Genomic DNA, 18,890 nt, shown 5'->3' with positions numbered 1-18,890 from the left:
TAAAATAAAAATTAAATTAAAAGTTTTTGGCACTTCCCTGGTGGCGCAGTGGTTGAGAGTCCGCCTGCTGATGCAGGGGATGCGGGTTCGTGCCCCCATCCGGGAGGATCCCACATGCCGCGGAGCGGCTGGGCCCCTGAGCCATGGCTGCTGAGCCTGCGTGTCCGGAGCCTGTGCTCCGCAGCGGGAGAGGCCACAACAGTGAGAGGCCCGCATACCGCAAAAAAAAGTTTCTGCCAGCCTAGTGAGTGTGATGTTATCATTATCACCTCAAAAAAAGAAACTCTTTACCCATTGAAAGCTCTCATGTCCCTTTTCCCCTAAGCCCCCCACTACCCGTACACAGTCACTAATCTGCTTTCTGTCTCTATATATTAGCCTATCCTGGCCTGGCCATTTCATTAAGTGAAGTCATAAATAGTAGCCTTTCATGACTGGTGACTTTCACTTAACAGTGTTTTCAGGCTTCTTGCATGTTGCATCATGTATCAGTACCTCATTCCTTTTTATGGAAAAATATTCTGTTACATGGATACATTACGTTGTGTTTATCCATTCATCAGTTGACCATGTGGGTCACTTCCACCTTCTGGCAATTATGAATAATTATGCTAAGAACATTCTTGAATAAGTTTTGGTGTAGACATGTGTTTTCTTTGCTCTAAGGTATATATAGTTTGTTCCTGAACCTTGGGGGAAAGTGTTCATCTTTCCCCAGTAAATATGATGTTAGCTGTGAGGTTTTTTATGTCCTTTAGCCTGTTGAGGAAGTTCCCTTCTGTTCCTAGTTTGTTGAGTGTTTTTATCTTGAAAAGGGTAATTACTTATCCTTCAGAATCTTTGCCATCTAAAAGATTTTTTTCTCACTGTTGTGGCCTCTCCTGTTGCGGAGCACAAGTCTGGACGCGCAGGCTCAGCGGCCATGGCTCACGGGCCCAGCTGCTCTGCAGCATGTGGGATCTTCCCGGACCGGGGCACGAACCCGTGTCCCCTGCATCAGCAGGCAGACTCTCAACCACTGCGCCACCAGGGAAGCCCTAAAAGGTTTTTCAATATGAATCTTCTTGTGTATTTAGTGGGGTTGGACATCTTTTTGTGTTTGTTGACAATTTTTACTTAACCTGTGATTTTCTTGTTTAAGTATTTTGCCCAACTATCTATTGCATAGTCTTTTTATTAATCTTTTGAAGATATCTGTATATTCTTTATGTATTCCAATATATGTGTAATTATGTACTAAATTTTGTCTCATTCAGAATATTCTTTTCACCAGTTTATTCTTCTAAGTTTTATCATGGGTTTGACCTATTAAAATATTTAATTTGGATGTAATTGACATCATTTTTCATTTTTGGTTTTCTGACTTCCATCCATGCTTAAAAAGTACTTTCCTACCCCCAGGATTATAAAACTATTCCTCCATGTTTTCTTCCAGTATTTTTTTGGCTTTATTTTTTAATGAATTTTGTTTTATTTCAGTATAAGGAGGTATAGAGATCCACCTTTCATTTTTTTCCTGTCCACTCCAGCTTAAGCACTACATCTCTATTTTTTCTTTTTTCTTTTTCTTTTTTATTTGTTTATTTTTGGCTGCCTTGGGTCTTCATTGCTGTGCATGGGCTTTCTCTAGTTGAGGCGAGCGGGGGCTACTCTTCGTTGTGGTACACGGGCTTCTCACTGCGGTGGCCTCAATTGTTGCGGAGCACAGGCTCTAGGCACGCAGGCTTCAGTAGTTGTGGCATGTGGGCTCAGTAGTTGTGGATCCCGGGCTCTAGAGCACAGGCTCAGTAGTTGTGGCACATGGGCTTAGTTGCTCCATGGCATGTGGGATCTTCCCGGACCAGGGCTAAAACCCATGTCCCCTGCATTGGCAGGCAGATTCCCAACCACTGCGTCACCAGGGAGGTCCCACATCTCTATTTTCGAACATGTTTCCACTATAGCTTACTGTAATTAAAAGGATAATCACAATAGTTATATAATTTAGAAATCTTCAACAGAGCTATTTTTTAACATTCTGTGAAAAAGAACTTCATGGTACGTTCCCAGTGATATGATTATAACTTCATATATTGTTCATGAGCAACTTCTCATTAATAATCTGTTTTAACAATGGTATTTTCATGGTATTACTTAGCTGTGAATGCTTTGTGAACATTTTACTTGCTAAATATGTGCTTTTTATAAGTTCCTTTGTTATTTTATGAAATTTTAGGAATAAATCTCTATAAGTTATAAAAAGAAAATTTGCTTCTGTTTTCCAGGTTTTTATTTATATTTATTATTTGCCAGAATATTTATTTCATAATGGAGCAGGGGTAGTGGTTTGCTTTGGCTCCTGGGAAGGATTTTGTGCAGCCTTTTTGATCTTTCCCACCACCTGTGGAAATTTCCTTTCCATTTTTTTTCTCCTGTGGTAGAGGAGAAAGAAGCAAGGTAACAGTAGGTAGAGGGAGACAATTTTACCTAATAATATATAGATTCTATTATTAAATATCTGCATATAGGAAATTAATATAAGAAATACCTAGTCTGTGAGCAACATGGTTTTATTCCTATTTAAATTTTTCTATTTCTTAGTATTTGTCAAAATTCAAATTTTTTTTGGCAAATACTTATAATGGGTCTATAGGGCAGAATTTCATGCTATGTCATTTATACTTTATTGGTGAGTTACTCATCCTCTTCTTGCTTTTTCTGCTGAAAACATACTTTAATCATCATTAGGTTATTTGATGGACTTTCAGTTAAAACCGCTCATGACATAGTTTCCTAGCATTAATAGAGTTGCCTGAAGAAACACTTTTTGTTCCTGTTTTTCCTTATTTTCTTATTATTTCCACAGAAAGAACATGGTCTCTGAATAACTGTACAGTGGCCAAAAGAATTGGAAAAGGAAAAGATGCTACTGTCATCTTTGAGCATTTCAGGAAACCTGTAGATCCATTTGTTCAGGAAAACTGTTCATGCAGTGCACTAAATTCAGAGATAAATCCTTACAACTCAAATATTTCTAACTCCAATGGAAATGTGCAAAACGAAAACATTTCTGTACTTGAAGCATACAGTGGACAGATGGAGCACAGTTCAGCAGAATGTAGAGACACTTCTCAAGTACATGCATATGATTCAGGTCTTTCATTTATTCCCAGTGATACCAGGGAAAGTGTTAATAATGGTGACCTCTTAAATTTGACACGTCTTAAAGATGTTTTAAGTGGTTTTGCTGCTGCTTTTCCCCTTCATAACAATATTGGCTCAAGCACAGTTATTACTTCAAAACTCATCAAAGACCCAAGACTGATGAAGAGAGAAGAAAGCATGGGAAAACATAACACTATTACAGATTTAAATGAGACTTTGCCATTTGAGAAGAATTTAGATTTTGCTAATTCAGAAATAAACCTATCATCTATGCCAACTAATCCTGCCTCGTCATCTGAAGTCATGCCTGGTGATCAGACTGTTCTTACTAATTATTTGGATGCCCCCTGCTTCAAAATTTCTTTGAATGATTCACAAACCCAGGCTCACAACATGGGCTCTAAGACCTATGATTGTACAGCTCCCAATAAAATTACCATGGCAGAACAGTGTAAGAGCCAGGATAATTTTTCCTTCCCACTGTGTGTGTCAAATGTAGTCTCAGAAGTTGAAACGCAAAAACACAGTGGAGAAAAAGCTCAGAGATCCCAGCAGAGAAGCAACATTCCACTTTTAATTGAACAAAATAGTGAGCCACATGACTCTTACAAATCGGTGAATACTTGTACAAAAGGGTATAATAGTCACATCTCTCCAGAATCACAGTCTTCTAATTTTAAAACTGTACATCAGACTGGTCACCAAATGCCTACACTTTTTCCACTCCAGAGCAAAGAAAGCGTACATGAGTACATTCAAGATTTTGGAAAGATGAGAAACTTCACTGGGCCAGAAGACAATTCCAAACATGAAGAAAAGCAAAATTTATGGAAAGAAAGTGATAATTCTTTTACTAATAAAACAAAAATCAGTCCAGTAGATAGTTACATTTCTTTGCATCAAGATGACAAAGAGAATGAGAATCTTGATTATTTGGTGGAAAATTGTGATCAAATATTAATTACTCAAGGGTTAGAAAAGCCAAAATCTTTCTCATATACCACAGAGGAGAAGTATGAGCTAGATCATCTAGAATTGGCAATACAAAATCATCTTACTCCAAGACTGGAGAACCTTCCACAAAAGCATCCTCAGCACTCTTTAGAGTACAAAGATAACATTCATACAAGTTTTACCATTTCTCAAAAACAAATGGAACTGAAATTGGAAAAACCAGATCAAAACTGTGTTAGCGTTATGACTGATGTTTCCCAGGAAGCAAAAGACATTTCCCAGGCCAAACAACTGCCAGCTGTTACTTCATCTCATGACATTAAAACAGCTCATAATGCAAATTGCAGCATAGCTAGAGAACATATATGTGTTAAAAGAAATGGAAATGATCCAGTGTCCTTAGAGAACAGTGAAAGAGACTGCAAAGAAAATTCTCAAGTTAACAATAAAGGTCAAGATCACACTCAATTCTGTAATTCACAGTTGAACAGTGATGTGCACCTGAATATTGATTGCAGAGAACAGAGAGATAATGGTAAAGAAAACCAGAATGAGGCTGAAGTGGAAGACATTGCTTTGTCTACAGAAAACAACATAGGGAATATACATGGAGATGAGAAGCAGAGTTTTCATGCAAACAAAAATCTTACCACTGTAGATGAAAGGAGGGAGAATAAAGATTACGATAGCATAGAAATTCCGAGTTCTGAAGAATTTTCTACTACATGTAATTTGACTTGGGGAAAAAATTATGTGTCCACAAAATCTCCATTATTAGAAAATGAAGATACTGTAACTGCCATAAAAGAAAAAGATATTCAAAATACTGGAAGGACTGTAGAGCATTTGGTTTTCACAACATTTCCCAAAATTGCAGGTTCTTCAGGTCATATAGCCTCACATGCTGCAGTTCAGATAGCTGATGCTCCAGTGCCTGCGTTAGGCACAAATCTCGAAGATCACCGAAGATACCAGTTAAAAGAAACTTGTTCTTCTGAGAGGCCAGATTTTGGTTTGTTAGTAAAATATAGGGTTTCTGATTGTGAAACAGATATGGATAAAAATCAGTTACACAGCTCATTTCATCAGTCAGTCAGTGACAACTCAGTTCTTCAAAGCGTCAAATTGGATAATGAGATTGAAGTAGGATCAGAACGGAGTGACAATACTTTTCTATTTCAGCAGGACGCTCATAGCCATGGAAATGTACTCTATGAAGACTTCGGGGCCTCATACGAGGCTCTGAAGTCTCGCATCGATTGGGAAGGTCTGTTAGGAAGCACTAATGGTGAGACAGAAGTTTTGAAAAGCACCACAAGGAGGGAGAATAGCGATCAGCACTGCTCTGAGAAAAGTAGTTTTTATTTTTCTGCAGCAAAAAACAAAGCAGAGCTCTTCAACCCAATTTTACTTCCTGATCTAGAAGTTAGGATTACTAATGTATTTATGCAAGGATTCAGTCCTCCTGTTGAATCCCTTGCATTGAAAGATAATTTCTGCAAATATAGAACTGAAGCCATAAAATCCGAAATAAAGGAGGAGGAGGAGGAAGTTCCACAATTTGCAGTTCATTCCCAGTGTTCTGGTGAACATTCACATCATCCATCTGAAGGTGCATTTGGTAATGTAAGGCAAGAATCAGGACTAGTGAGTAAATCTGAAACCTCACTTTCTTTTGACTTGAGTCATAATACGCACGTGAATCATGTGTCTGAAAAGCAAAACAAGGGACCTTTGCTTACCGAACCTTCTAATGTCACAACAGTAAATAACGAAAACAGGCATTCCTTCACAAAGTCAAAAACCGATAGTAATGATACTAGAAGTAAAAAGGACACAGAATCAAGAATGAGCAAAAAAAAGCCACATACACCTTTTAGGGACCAGAATATACCACGTAAAGATTTAAGACATCACGAAATTTGTGGGAAGAGGAGGAGGCTAACCAGTCAGGACTCAACGGAACGTTTTTCTTCCTTATCCCAAGGACGAACTGAAACCTTTTCACGGTCAGAAAAACACATTAGGAGTGTCCCGGATATTCTAACTAGCGAAGCATCTTTATGCAAAAGCAGATGTCTTTCCAGAAAACTTGACAGAGCTGTTTTTCACTTAAAAAAAGCTCATAGAAGAGCTCACACGTCTTTGCAGCTTATAGCTAAAGTGGGAGAAAAAAGAAGGGGCCCTTTACCAAAAGCATATGCAGTAATATGCAATAATTTCTGGGAAAGTTGTGACCTTCAAGGTTATAGTTCTGTGTCTGAAAGAAGATATTATTCCACTAAGCAATTTTTGTCAAAAAGAAAATACGACAAACCTGGAGAGAAAAGGGCTTTGGGATTTGAAGTTGATAAATCATTAACTCATGTATCAAAGCACAACTCTTATAAAACAAGTGGAGAGAGAGTCACAAAGTGCCTTTCTAAGAAGAATGTGTCCGGTGTCTCCAGAAGTCCCACCACTATTCGCGTGAGAGGGTATTGTGATCGAGAGTATCCGGAATCACAGTTAGCTCTCTGCTCCACGTCCCAAAGTACAGGTCCATCAGCTTACGGCACTAGCAGTTTGAGAAATCCCAGATCATCAGAACTTCAGCCCTTTTCTAGAAAAACTGGGTGTCTCTCTTCCCCAGACTGCCCAGATGAGAAACTAACTGAAAAAGAAAATCAAATCGACGCAGAGTTTTTATCTAACGTTAGTAAATATGAAAAGCTTAAGAACCATTCAGCACATGGTAATATTAAGGGTACAACAAAAGAAAACAATTCTGAAGCTAATGAAGTAATAAGTAAAAGGAATTCAGTATCTTTAACTTGCATAAAAGAAAGCAACGTAAATTTTAGTGTGGACAAAAATTATGATGCAGCTTGTATAGCCCACACAAAGGTGAAAACTGATATAGTTATTTCAGTCTTAGAATCAAGTGTGACGCATGTTTTAAACACTGATATCGACAAACCAAATAACCTTATTTTATCTGGTTATACAAGAAACCTGGAAGTAAATTTTCCTATAGAAAAATGGACAGCTCCTAATGAGAGCTCCAAACCAGGCATTATTACAGGAAACTTCCTTATGGACCCATTAAATCTAAGTCTGATAAAAAGCAAAAAGTGTAACAGTATTCCTCAATTGTTACCAACCACTCCAGTGACAGACAGTGAGGGAGAATCTTCACGATCTTACCTGAATAAACAGAGCATTTTTGCTGTAGATTCTTCAGCAGTGTCTACCATTGTACCACACTGTCACCAAGGATGTGCTGGAAAGGAGCTGCTAAAGACAGAACATTGCTCTTCAAGTAATTGCTTCCACATAGATGGGAATGGAACAAATGTTATTGAGAATTCTGAGTTGGATATCACATCAGTAACTGAAGAAAATAAGGACAATATGATGAAGAAAATATTTTCCAATGATAGTTTTCTGCTCTTAAAAGATAACAGAAAGGGTTCTTCTTCCCCAAAATGTATTGCAAAGAAAGACATTCAGGACAGAAAAATGTGGAAAGATAAACAAGCAGAGAAAGCAGAAGATTCATTTCACAAAAACATGGCTGAAGGATCAAGTGTTAAGACTGAGTACAAAAATCAAAAGAATAAGACATTAGAAGAATCCACCTGCTTAAGTGAGAAAACAGTTAAAAACAACTTGATTGATTCCCATTTAAGCATTAAAGATGCTACTGAGGCAGTCTCTTTGAGTAACATTGCTTCTAATAAGCTTAACAAAAGAGAGAAAGAGGAGGGAAAAGTTAGTCATGACTCTCGGTCTGACTCCACAGTGCACTCAGGAGGAGCCTGTAATTCCAAACCAGGCATTACAGGAATGAATCATATGCCTCTTCTACATGCCCACTCTGAAACCTCCAATGTCTCTCCTCCTCTGAAGATGCCTACATCATACATGAATGAATTAAAAGAAGAACATTGTTCAACTCATAATTTGCCTCCTATAGCTAAGATAGCTCAAATTTTGAAGAGGGCAGATGAAGCATCATCTTTGCAGATTCTACAGGAAGAAACTAAAGTTTGTCAAAATATTCTCCCTTTATTTGTTGAAGCTTTTGAAAGAAAACAAGAATGTTCATTTAAACAAATCTTGATTTCAAGAGACCTGTTGGTAGAACAAAACCTGTGGAATAACTGCAGACACAAATTAAAACCGTGTGCTCTTGACTCCTTGGTAGAACTCCAAATGATGATGGAAACTATTCAGTTCATTGAAAACAAAACAAGGATCTTAGGAGGTGAGCCAACATTCCGAAGCTTGCTTTGGTATGATGAGACATTGTACAGTGAGCTGCTTGGTAGACCACGTGGGTTTCAACAACAATCCAATTTCTATCCTGCTTTTCAAGGCAGGTTAAAGTATCATGCATTCTGTGAGTTGCAAAACTATCGTGATCAGTTGGTTGCAGTGTTTGAAGAAACCAAAAGGGAAAACAGTTCATACTACATGTTCTTAAAATACAAACGACAGATTAATGAGTGTGAGGCAATAATGAAACATTGTTCTGATTGCTTTGACTTTACTCTTTCTGTTCCATTTACCTGTGGAGTTAACTTTGGAGATAGTTTAGGAGACCTAGAATCCTTGAGAAAAAGTACATTAAATCTGATCAGTATGTATGGGGACTCTCCCCAAAATGATTCCTGTCCAGGAAAACAAGACCATCTATGGATTATTATAGAAATCATCTCCTCAAAAGTTAATTTTATCAAGAGCAATGAGGCAGTAAGTATTAAAATATCTCTTTATGGTCTGGAACATATCTTTTTTGATGCTGCAAAAAGTCTCGTTTGGAAAGAAAAGAGAGAGTCTTTCTGCAAAAAATACTCAGGAAAGAACAGTAAAGAAATACTACTCAAAGTGAATCAACATGCTTTTTCTAAGTTGCAGAAGATATGTGATACGTTGTCTAAAGATTTAAGCAGTGAACGCATTTCCAGTACTGGGCTTGAGAATACTATGATTGCTTCCAGAAAGTCAAATGCTCCAGTAAACAAAGCAACAATTAGCATAGAAAACTCTAGGTTTAACAGTACTTTGCTTTCACATCCAGATATCTGTTGTATTAGTGAAATATTGGATCAAGCTGAATTTGCAGACTTTAAAAAACTACGGGAACTCACTTTGAGATGTACCGATCATTTAGAAATTTTAAAAAAATACTTTCAGATGCTGCAAGAAGATAACATAGATAATATTTTTATCACACAAGAAAATGTTTTGGACATGGTGAAAAACCACAACCATGAGGCAGTAATTTTAAAACCTGTGGCCATTGAAACCTATATTGAAATCGTTATGCTCTCAGAAACAGTTCACTTTCTTAAAAACTCAGTGGCAAAGAAACTAGACAAACAGAGGTTTCGAGGTATGCTTTGGTTTGATTTGTCACTTCTTCCTGAACTGGTTCAGTGCCAAGAAAAAATGACTTCTTTCTCATTTCTTAAAGATAATTCAACAGATTGTCTTTGGAAAGTGATAGAGACTGCTATTTCTGAACTTAAGAAAGATCTGGATATTATCTACAAATATAATGAAGCTGTTAATTGCTCCTATGCTCTTCATTTGCTCTCAAGAGAACTTGAAGAACTTTCAGAGATAAAAAAACTTATAAAGAAGTCTGAGTATTCCGTTTCCACATACATTGACTTTGTGCCATGTATAGCATCCATAAATTACGGAAGCACTGTGACAGAGTTAGAATACAACTACAATCAGTTTTCCACCCTGCTCAAAAATGTAATGGCTGCCCCTCGGAAGGACTTAGGGAAAATGGCCCATATTATGAAAGTCATGAAAACTATTGAACATATGAAGATAATATCTGCTAAAAATGCTAAATTAACCATTTCCTTTATCCTGTGCCAAATGAGACATAACAGAAAGAAGACTTTGCACCTGGAAAGAAAGGAAGAAATGAATATTCATGTAAAACCTAGGAATAATATCAACAAGTCCAGTACTTGTGTGAAGGTGCCCTCAATTTCAGAGTGCATAATGAAAAACGTTTCAAATTCCTCTAAAAAACGACCTTTCACTGTAGACAAATGTGAAGACCCTCAGGAACAAGAGGAAAATACTACCATTTCCAGTTGTAAAAAACAAAAGGTAACAAATGTTTTAAGCGAAACCTATGTAGGTATTCTTTTTGAGAACAAGTCTACTCTTTAAGCAAACAAGTACGTAATTTGCAGAATTGTAAAAACTGAGAATGCTTTAAATACTGCCTTGCAAAATGAATTTACTAACCTGAACTATTGGATTAAACAATCCATATTATCTATAAAATGATATGAATGATTTGTATATGTGAGAGATAGCTTTGCAAATGTCTACTTTTAAACTTACAAATTAATTATTTTATTTAGAAAACACTTCTTGGAAGGGTGTGAATTTTAATAATGGCTTAAGGAAAAGTCCACATTATGAATGTGAGTTAAGAGAGTGACCAAGTATTTATTGAGTAGCTTCTATAATGAGGCTATACTTAAGGTTGTGGATATTAAAAATTGACAGTGGAGTCTGTGTTCTTGACCATTATCATCCAAACAGAGAAATAGTACAGATATTTTAAAATAGACGATTATGAAGGAGTTAGTCCTGCATAAGTACATTTTATTTAACAAATTTTATATAGCATTTATTAAATACTTGGCAGCATTCTAATGAATGTACAAATATTAACTCTTTCTATTCTTCACAGAACGCTTATGATGTAGGCACTGTTATTATCTTATTTAAAAGTACAGAAACTGAGACATAAAAAGGTTTAATAACTTTCCCAAGGTCACAAAGTTAGTAAATGGAAGCGCCTAGATATAAAACAAGACAGTCTAGCTCCAGAGCCCATATTAATAATTGCCCCTACTGCACCCTCAAAGACTACTCAAAATTTTTTGAGAATTTCTCATTTCAGAAGTGAAGAAAGAGAGACCTATATGCAAAATGAAAAGTAGGATTCTTTCTCAGCTTACTCTAATTGTATTCATTAGTTAAACTCTAGTTCTAGAGACTAGAAAACAAATCATTTATTGCACTGTGTTTGTGGGAAAATGCTTAATTAACAACCAGTTTATAAACATACATCCAAAACACAAGAACACAAGTTGTGTACTCCACATCAAGAGTAAAATGAGGGTGTTACTAAAAAGGTCTTGTAAGTATAGAGAAGAAAAGCAAAATTTTAAAAAAATAGAGATTTTATTCATTGATTTCATAGAAGGACACAGATCAAAGCTTTGCCTTAAAGGAAAAAATATTATCAGATGAAGGTAAAAAAATGAAGAGGGCATCCAAGCTATGGAAAATAATGTGACCAAAGACACAATGCTTATTGACATTATTTGAGAAATGAGTTTAAAATTAAGTCTGGAACAAACATTTTAACTTAGTGGACAGAAGTAAGTTAAAGATGGAGAAGCATATTGTTTCAGATAACAGAATGTTCTAAATATAGGCCTGAAGAGTTTGAACTTTGTTCTGTACGTACTGAAGGGTAGTGTCCTGTAAACTGTGTTTTTTCAGTGATTTTAAAGAGTAGAGATTTTGAGTATAGTTAGAAGTAGTAAGTCATCTGGGTCTTAGAAAAAGGTGCTGTTTTACAGAATAGGAAAGGAAAATCCATACTTGACAGACGTTACTTAAGAGTGGCACTGAGTGGCTGGTTGGTTAAAAAGGGCATAAAATAGGAAGTAGTCATAAATAGACGTGTTATAAGATGTGGGTAAAAAGAATATTGCAGATTGCTTTTTAAAAAAGTTTCTCCAAACATTTATGAAATATGGGAAGTCCAGCAGAGTCACTGAGTTTTGAAGGAGAGGATCATTAATGAATATAGTTTCAGACAGTGCATTTTAGATGATGACAGAACAAGCAATTGCAAATGTCTCATAATTAAAATAATAAATATTGTACTTTAAACCATCAACAATGTAGGTTTTCTCTATTTTTTTTAAACATAGGTTAACATGAAAGATGTCACAAAAATCAACAGAGAAAAGGCAACATTCAAGCATCCAAGGTAGGAGTTGCCATCAGCCCTGTCTGAAGAAAAATGAAACAAAATTGAAACCTTTATTTATTACCTCTGTTGGGTTATACATGTAACTTAGGGAAGAAGAGTTAGCCTAGGAGGGATAAGAAGGTTCAGATTATGCAGTGTCTTAAGTAAGGCCTAAGGAGTTTGAATTTCATTCTGTAAGGATTGAAAGGTAATATCCTGTGAAATGCGTTTTCACAGTGATTTAAAGGGTAAGGAGATTCTAAGTACAGTTAAAAGTAGTAAGTCAGCCAGGGCTTAGAAAAGAGTGACGCTTTACAGAATAAGAAGGTAAAAGTCGTATTTGACAGACATTATTTAATGAATTGATGGGGCTTAGTGACTGGCTTATTACTAAAAAGGGCGTAGAATGGGGCAAGTGATTAGATTTTTTTAAACTTGTGGATTTTATAGACCTGTCAAATTTCAAGACTGGCTAACAAGATAAAAATTGACAAGTTATATTCCTAAGTGGGAGCTTAGTCAAACACACTCACATATTATAAGTATACTACTGTTTCATGAAAGGATGTATTAACACCACAGTATAGAAGGAACATGATTTCAGAATAAAGGCTAGTTCTTTAAATTCTTTTTGAATTAGTTATTTTTATCAAAACCCCACTACATTATTTATGTTTTTCTCATTTTGACATGAAGTGGCACCACTGGACTTGTTGACCATCTCTTGTTTCATTCAACTCTGTAAGATTTTCAATTTATAACAAGCTTCATTTTTTACCATCTTTTTTTCCATCCTATGAAGGAAAATGAATAATATGAACTAAAAGAAGATAAGCATTCTCATTTCTGTCTTATTTGGTTTTGCTTCTCTAAATATAATCTTTAGGGCTTCCCTGGTGGCGGCACAGTGGTTAAGAATCCACCTGCCAATGCAGGAGACACAGGTTCCAGTCCTGGTCTGGGAAGATCCCACATGCCACAGAGCAACTAAGACCATGCGCCACTACTACTGAGCCTGCTCTCTAGAGCCTGCGAGCCACAACTACTAAAGCCCGTGCGCCTAGAGCTCATGCTCTGCAACAAGAGAAGCCACCACAGTGAGAAGCCTGCACACCACAACGAAGAGTAGCCCCCGTTCACCACAACTAGAGAAAGCCCGTGTGCAGCAATGAAGACCCAACACAGCCAAAAATTAATTAATTAATTAATTAATTAAATATCTTTAATTTACTACATTTCTAGAATCTTTTTCCTGGCACAGATGACTCTTTAAATAATTGTGTAGTGGCTAAGGATGAATAGGCTATCAGAGGCATAACATAAACCAGTTCTGTAATTATCTTATTAGTTTTGTAACTAAGATTATTTGTTTTACTTAGTTTACAAAACTCAGTTTTGTTAAGTATAGGTAGTATTTGCTGCTCAAAGAATCAAACTGTGCCTCACTTAGCTGGAAAATGAATTCTAATATAAGGTGCCATGGTCATGGAAGAACATCCTCTAAGAGAGTGGGTAAAAAGACAGTTCGTACAGGCAGCTGTCAATCTATAAGGTTGAGATATCACTGAAACATCATTGGAAATGTGATAAAGTCAAAATTGTCCTTTCTGGAAACTGTCAAAGTATTATATTGGGTTGGATGATGACGTAGGTTGTCATTCAAGTGCCTTTTAAGGAGGCTGGATTAAGTAAAATAGGGGCTTTTAGTTTCATGAGTGGGATATACAAATTCCAGGCCAAAGGTTAATTTCTCTGGACTGTGAAGGAATGGTTACTTTTTTCTTTCAACATGTTCTTTTCCACTTGTAATTCGAAGAATTTGATGAGACACCAAAAAAATATAATTGCCCTGGAGACCTGTATTAACTGTCTGGCTCTAGACCTTCAATAATGAATGCTTCCTTCACCCTGATTGAGACTGTCTAAATTTAGATAGGAATGCCAAGGATATTCACTTGGCAAGAAATTTTGGAAGTCTGCTTTTCCTGTTCTCGACCTTGAACAGACAAAATATCTCAGTACTTTGTGACAAGAAAGTCTTTGGGGGGTATGGGTCACAGCTAGCGGTTTCACCAGTTATATATGGCCATTTGCAAGTAAAGAAGATTGTCAATAGGTTGGAGGTATGTGAATTAGAAACTACTACAAAAAAATTGAAATCAGGAAGTGTCCAAAGCATAAAATAATTTATTACAATATTGGCAGTACTCGGTATTTTCAGATGTATTGGAAATATATTTGAAATGTGGAATATATCTCCTTCAGCAAGAAAAGTATTTAAATTCAAACCAAGGGAAGAAAACTGGAGAAATATGTTTCTTGTATAGTGCCAATACAAAATGAAATAGGACCAAGTTCATCTGACAATCTGGAAAGAAACCATGTCTCTCCAAAAAAAGTTGAAATTCAGCAATCACTACCTGGCTCACTTTTACCTTTAAAGAACCTAAAAGACACTTGTATGTCAGAGTTAGAGGGCAAAATAGATTTAACTAGTATTTCTGCTAGTATTTAGTATAGTATAATATAATATAGTATAATAGTATTTAACTAGTATATCTGCTACTTCAGAAGATTTCAGTGGACAACAGGGAAGCTTAAATAACATGAAGGAAAGAAATGTAAATTTTAGTGTTGCTTAAACAAAAAGTGATAAGATTGTTCTCCTTTGCAATTTTTGACCAAAAACGTGTAGATGGCACATTTTCAGAAGACCAAGAGATAGCTTCTCAGAAATTTCTTAAGAATTCCTCAGATCCTGCAGAGAAATCTTGTCTCTCTGACATAAAACCAGAAACTGATGCTTCTCTTCTGCCTAATGCATCAGTGCTCTCAAAGCCTATTTTCTATTTTGTGAGGACCATCAATGCCAATTTAGAAATGAATGACACTGACTTTGGACCTCAAGATAATGAAATATTAAATTCATCCATTTAAAATTCTACATGCACCAGTTCTCCAGAACCCATACGTATCCAGAACAAAATTTCTGTTCTGCAAATAAAACACAACCTGCAAAAACTGAGTCAAAAGAAAAATATAGGAAGGATACATTGAATTCCAATACTACACCTGTGGAAGCATCTGAGAACATGACCCTTAATGTGAATCAAACAGTAGAATACTCTTTTTCTGAACAATAGAATTCAAAAGTTTTAACTCAGAATGCTGCCACATATTGGAATGAAATTCCACAGTCTGCATGTACCCCAGTGTATAATTCTTCTGAGCAGTCATTTGGAACTTCATATCCTTACTCTGCTTGGTGTGTTTATCGTTACAGCAGCAGCAATGGCAGTTCCATTACCCCGACATACCAGGGAATAACATCCTATGAAGTACATCCACCTCCTTTTGGGATGTTGACTGCGGTTACAAGTACTGTTCAAAATACACATTCTAATCTTTTGTACTCTCAATATTTTGGTTACTTTGCTGAGGAACGACAGGCAAATGACTTTGTGCCAGTGAGTGGACATTTTCAATCTCAAATGCCTGCTTACAATTTTCAGCAGCCAGTTTTTTCACAGTATGTTTCCCATCAACCGGTCGCTGCATACCCTTGCTCTCCTGATTTGGGTGTGCTTCCAGAAGTTCCTTGGACTTAACGGTGAGTTTTACAAGTTTAGTACTTCATAGAGGTTTCACTTTTATCTTTGTACATTTATGTAAGTGGAATTTACAACAAGTGGTGATAGATGGAACATTTTTCTGTGTAGACTTGTAGAATTGTTTAAAATCAGAGTTGAATTACATTGTCAGTAGAAAACTAGTCAAAGACAGAGAAAAAAAGAATTGGTAATGTCACTAAATATGTCTTTCAATAAAACCCAACTTCAAGGAATAATAATTAAGTAAATTATGGTTATTGAAATATGATGCAACCATTGAAGGGTTTATACAAGTTTTTAATGACAATTTTTAAAACTACATTGTATAAATTTACTTACGTAAATAAAGAAATGCATAGAGATACAGAAATAAGTACACTAACATTTTAACTTGCCTCCCTGTGAGTGATAAAATTTGGAGTTTGTGGAGAGGGTTCATTATTTTCTAGATTTCCTATTGTGAACATACATTTTTTGATAAATGAAGGAAAAAAACACAGTAAGTAGGTGGAAAAAGGAACTTCAATCAGATAATGTAGTATCTAGTAACAGTATTCTAATATAGTATCTTGGCATAAGTGAATGGAGTTAATTGAAAAGTGTTAATAGAACAACTGGGTAGTTTGCCACGGGGACTTGAAATTTTTTCTCTGAAACACAATTCTGTTTATAGAATATCATGATTAGAATATAATTTTTAATTAAATTGACATGTATATTTACCATAGTTAAAGCAAAATTTTAAAACAATTATTAATAATTCTTCAAAAACTACATTAGCACCCAAATATTCTACCATCAGAGGTAAAATGTACTGTGTATAAAGTTAATCATCTCTTAATGTCTTAAACAGAGAAATGCAAGGAATTTCTTTAAATTGAAAAGTTGTTTCTCAAGGAAAATCAGTTTTGTAGGTTGTGTGTGTCTGTAGATATGTAAGGTGAAAAATACCACATGCAAATTCAGCCATAAAATATTTTTAAAGCTTTGATTTGGCTTTTTGCCTCAACTTGGTGTTAACTGCAATATAAAAGAAGGAAGAAAACCTATTAAAACCAACAAGGTTTTGTATTCATTAAAATATTTAGAGAGTTCAATAAATGTGTCGAATTGTATTTTTAAAAAAGTTCTTTCTCAGTCCTGGGTTATCTTACAAACTAATAGTAGAAAAAATTAATTGAATTAATTCCTTAGTCTAAATTGGACAAGAAGCAGGCTGTTAGTATAGTTCTATTTCTAATTAAGAAACCTTTTGACAGCAGCATCTCTACATTGGAGTTGCCACTGGTGCCCTATAACCTATGGGATAAAATTCAAATACTTTAGCTTGGAACACAGGGCCCTTGACAGCCCTGCATAGACAGCCGCATTTCCCACCACTTCCACCTCTGTATTCAAGCCACATTGAACTTCTTACTGTTCTCTCATGTGAGAATGCCTCTTCTACTTCCACAGTATTTTTATGTGCATTTCTCACATATGAGTATTTTATGGTGGTGTAATTATCTATGTATCCTTTCCTTCCCTCCCTGCCCCATTAAATGAGTTTAAACGGGACTGGAAATTTTTCAGCTAAATCATAGCCTAAAGAAAAACTATAAAGGAGGAGAGAGAGCAGGGACAGGTTATATGACTGCTTTTTCCTTTTTGATTAATATATTGCTGTAGCTGCTGTAATGATAAACACACCAAGCATAGTAGATATGGCAAACCTAAAAATTAAAGACATTTTAATTTTTGAAATAGGAAATCTTGAATGAAATTGTTTCATAAAGGTCTCATGGTTTGAGCTTTCTTGTGTTCTTAATAATTAAGCTGTTTGTGATGCTAAGAAAGCTATCTGGAATCAGATCCAGCTTTGATTCTCAAAAATTTTAATTGTTATTTCTTTGGTTGTATTACAACGAACTACATCCTTCTGAAGATGTGAAAATCCCTATAACCCACTTTCTACTATTGTGCTCATGATACTTGTATTCAGCAACATAATGGAACTAAAGGAAGGGCTGAAAGAGCCCTGTGTGGGGGCCATATTACATCTTTTATTCCATTTAATTCTCACAAGATACGTGAGAGAGATGCAGGGATGTTATTGCTCTTTTACAGATGAGGAAACTACTCTTTGGAGAGCCTTAAATACTGCAATACTGTTAAGTTTCTTGGGATCCCATGGCTAGTAAAGAGCAGGTGTGCAGTTTGAACTCTGATCTCTTTGGCTCTAACTTAACGGGGTTCTTTCCACTATCCTATTACGTACCATCCGTCTGCTTCATTAATTCATCTCAAATATTTGTGCTTTTTTTTTTCTTCCAGTTCCATGGTATCAAGAACCCTTTCAGCCAGGACATTGAAGATAGTTCTTTTGTCTACTAAAATAAAAGAGGTTTAACAAGTTTTTCCAAGTATTTTTTACTTACATATTTTTTTATTTTAACATTTAAAAATAAATGTAAATGTGGTAAATTATGAACCTTATAGCCCTTAATAAACTGTTTAGATGCAAAAGTGTATCATATAATGCAATAGGAAATCAATTTCTGGCATCTAAAATACCAAAATGATTTCCATGCAGTTATTTTAGCGACTCTGTACTAGGCTATTTTTCAGTACCTACCTAGTCTTCAGAAACATTAACAATATTGTGAAATTTATTTTTTGAAGTGTTGCTGTCACAGCTATTACAGTTATATAAAGATTTTCTTTGGGATTATTCTAATGGAATAAGGAGAGTAAATGTAACATTTAATATGATTAAGGGTAAGCAATAGTAGTAAAATCTTCAAAACAAGATTTTTGTCGCTGATATTTTTTGATGCATTGTTTATGGTAATGTTGTGCCATTTGACTTAGATTAAAGTAGGATTTTTTTCTTTACTTAGATTGATCATTCAACCAATATATATATATATATTTTTTTTCTGGTACGTGGGCCTCTCACTGCTGTGGCCTCTCCCGTTGCGGAGCACAGGCTCTGGACACGTAGGCTCAGCGGCCATGGCTCACGGGCCCAGCCGCTCCGCGGCATGTGGGATCCTCCCAGACTGGGGCACGAACCCGTGTCCCCTGCATCGGCAGGTGGACTCTCAACCACTGCACCACCAGGGAAGCCCTAAATCAATAATTTTATAATTCCTGACACTTTATGTAATTTACCATTCTGTGTCTAA

General features: G+C 35.9%; 1 protein-coding gene across 1 annotated transcript in view; it reads left to right on the top strand.

Annotated features, from left to right (window-relative positions):
- Nucleotides 1-18,054, top strand: part of TEX15 (testis expressed 15, meiosis and synapsis associated) — a 50,621-nt gene extending 32,567 nt beyond the window's left edge. Inside the window, 8 exon segments of the mRNA XM_067022531.1 lie at nucleotides 2,846-10,218; nucleotides 12,072-12,130; nucleotides 12,350-12,360; nucleotides 14,440-14,619; nucleotides 14,687-14,768; nucleotides 14,770-15,107; nucleotides 15,110-15,722; nucleotides 18,037-18,054. Of these exon segments, the coding sequence (XP_066878632.1) occupies nucleotides 2,846-10,218; nucleotides 12,072-12,130; nucleotides 12,350-12,360; nucleotides 14,440-14,619; nucleotides 14,687-14,768; nucleotides 14,770-15,107; nucleotides 15,110-15,720 (8,654 nt within the window). The 3' untranslated portion in view covers nucleotides 15,721-15,722; nucleotides 18,037-18,054.
- The last annotated feature ends 836 nt before the right edge of the window (nucleotides 18,055-18,890 follow it).

This window comes from Kogia breviceps, chromosome 20 (assembly GCF_026419965.1).
Source record: "Kogia breviceps isolate mKogBre1 chromosome 20, mKogBre1 haplotype 1, whole genome shotgun sequence".
Taxonomy (NCBI): domain Eukaryota; kingdom Metazoa; phylum Chordata; class Mammalia; order Artiodactyla; family Physeteridae; genus Kogia; species Kogia breviceps.
Note: the sequence above shows the minus strand (reverse complement) of the source record. Positions and strands in the feature narration are given on the sequence as shown.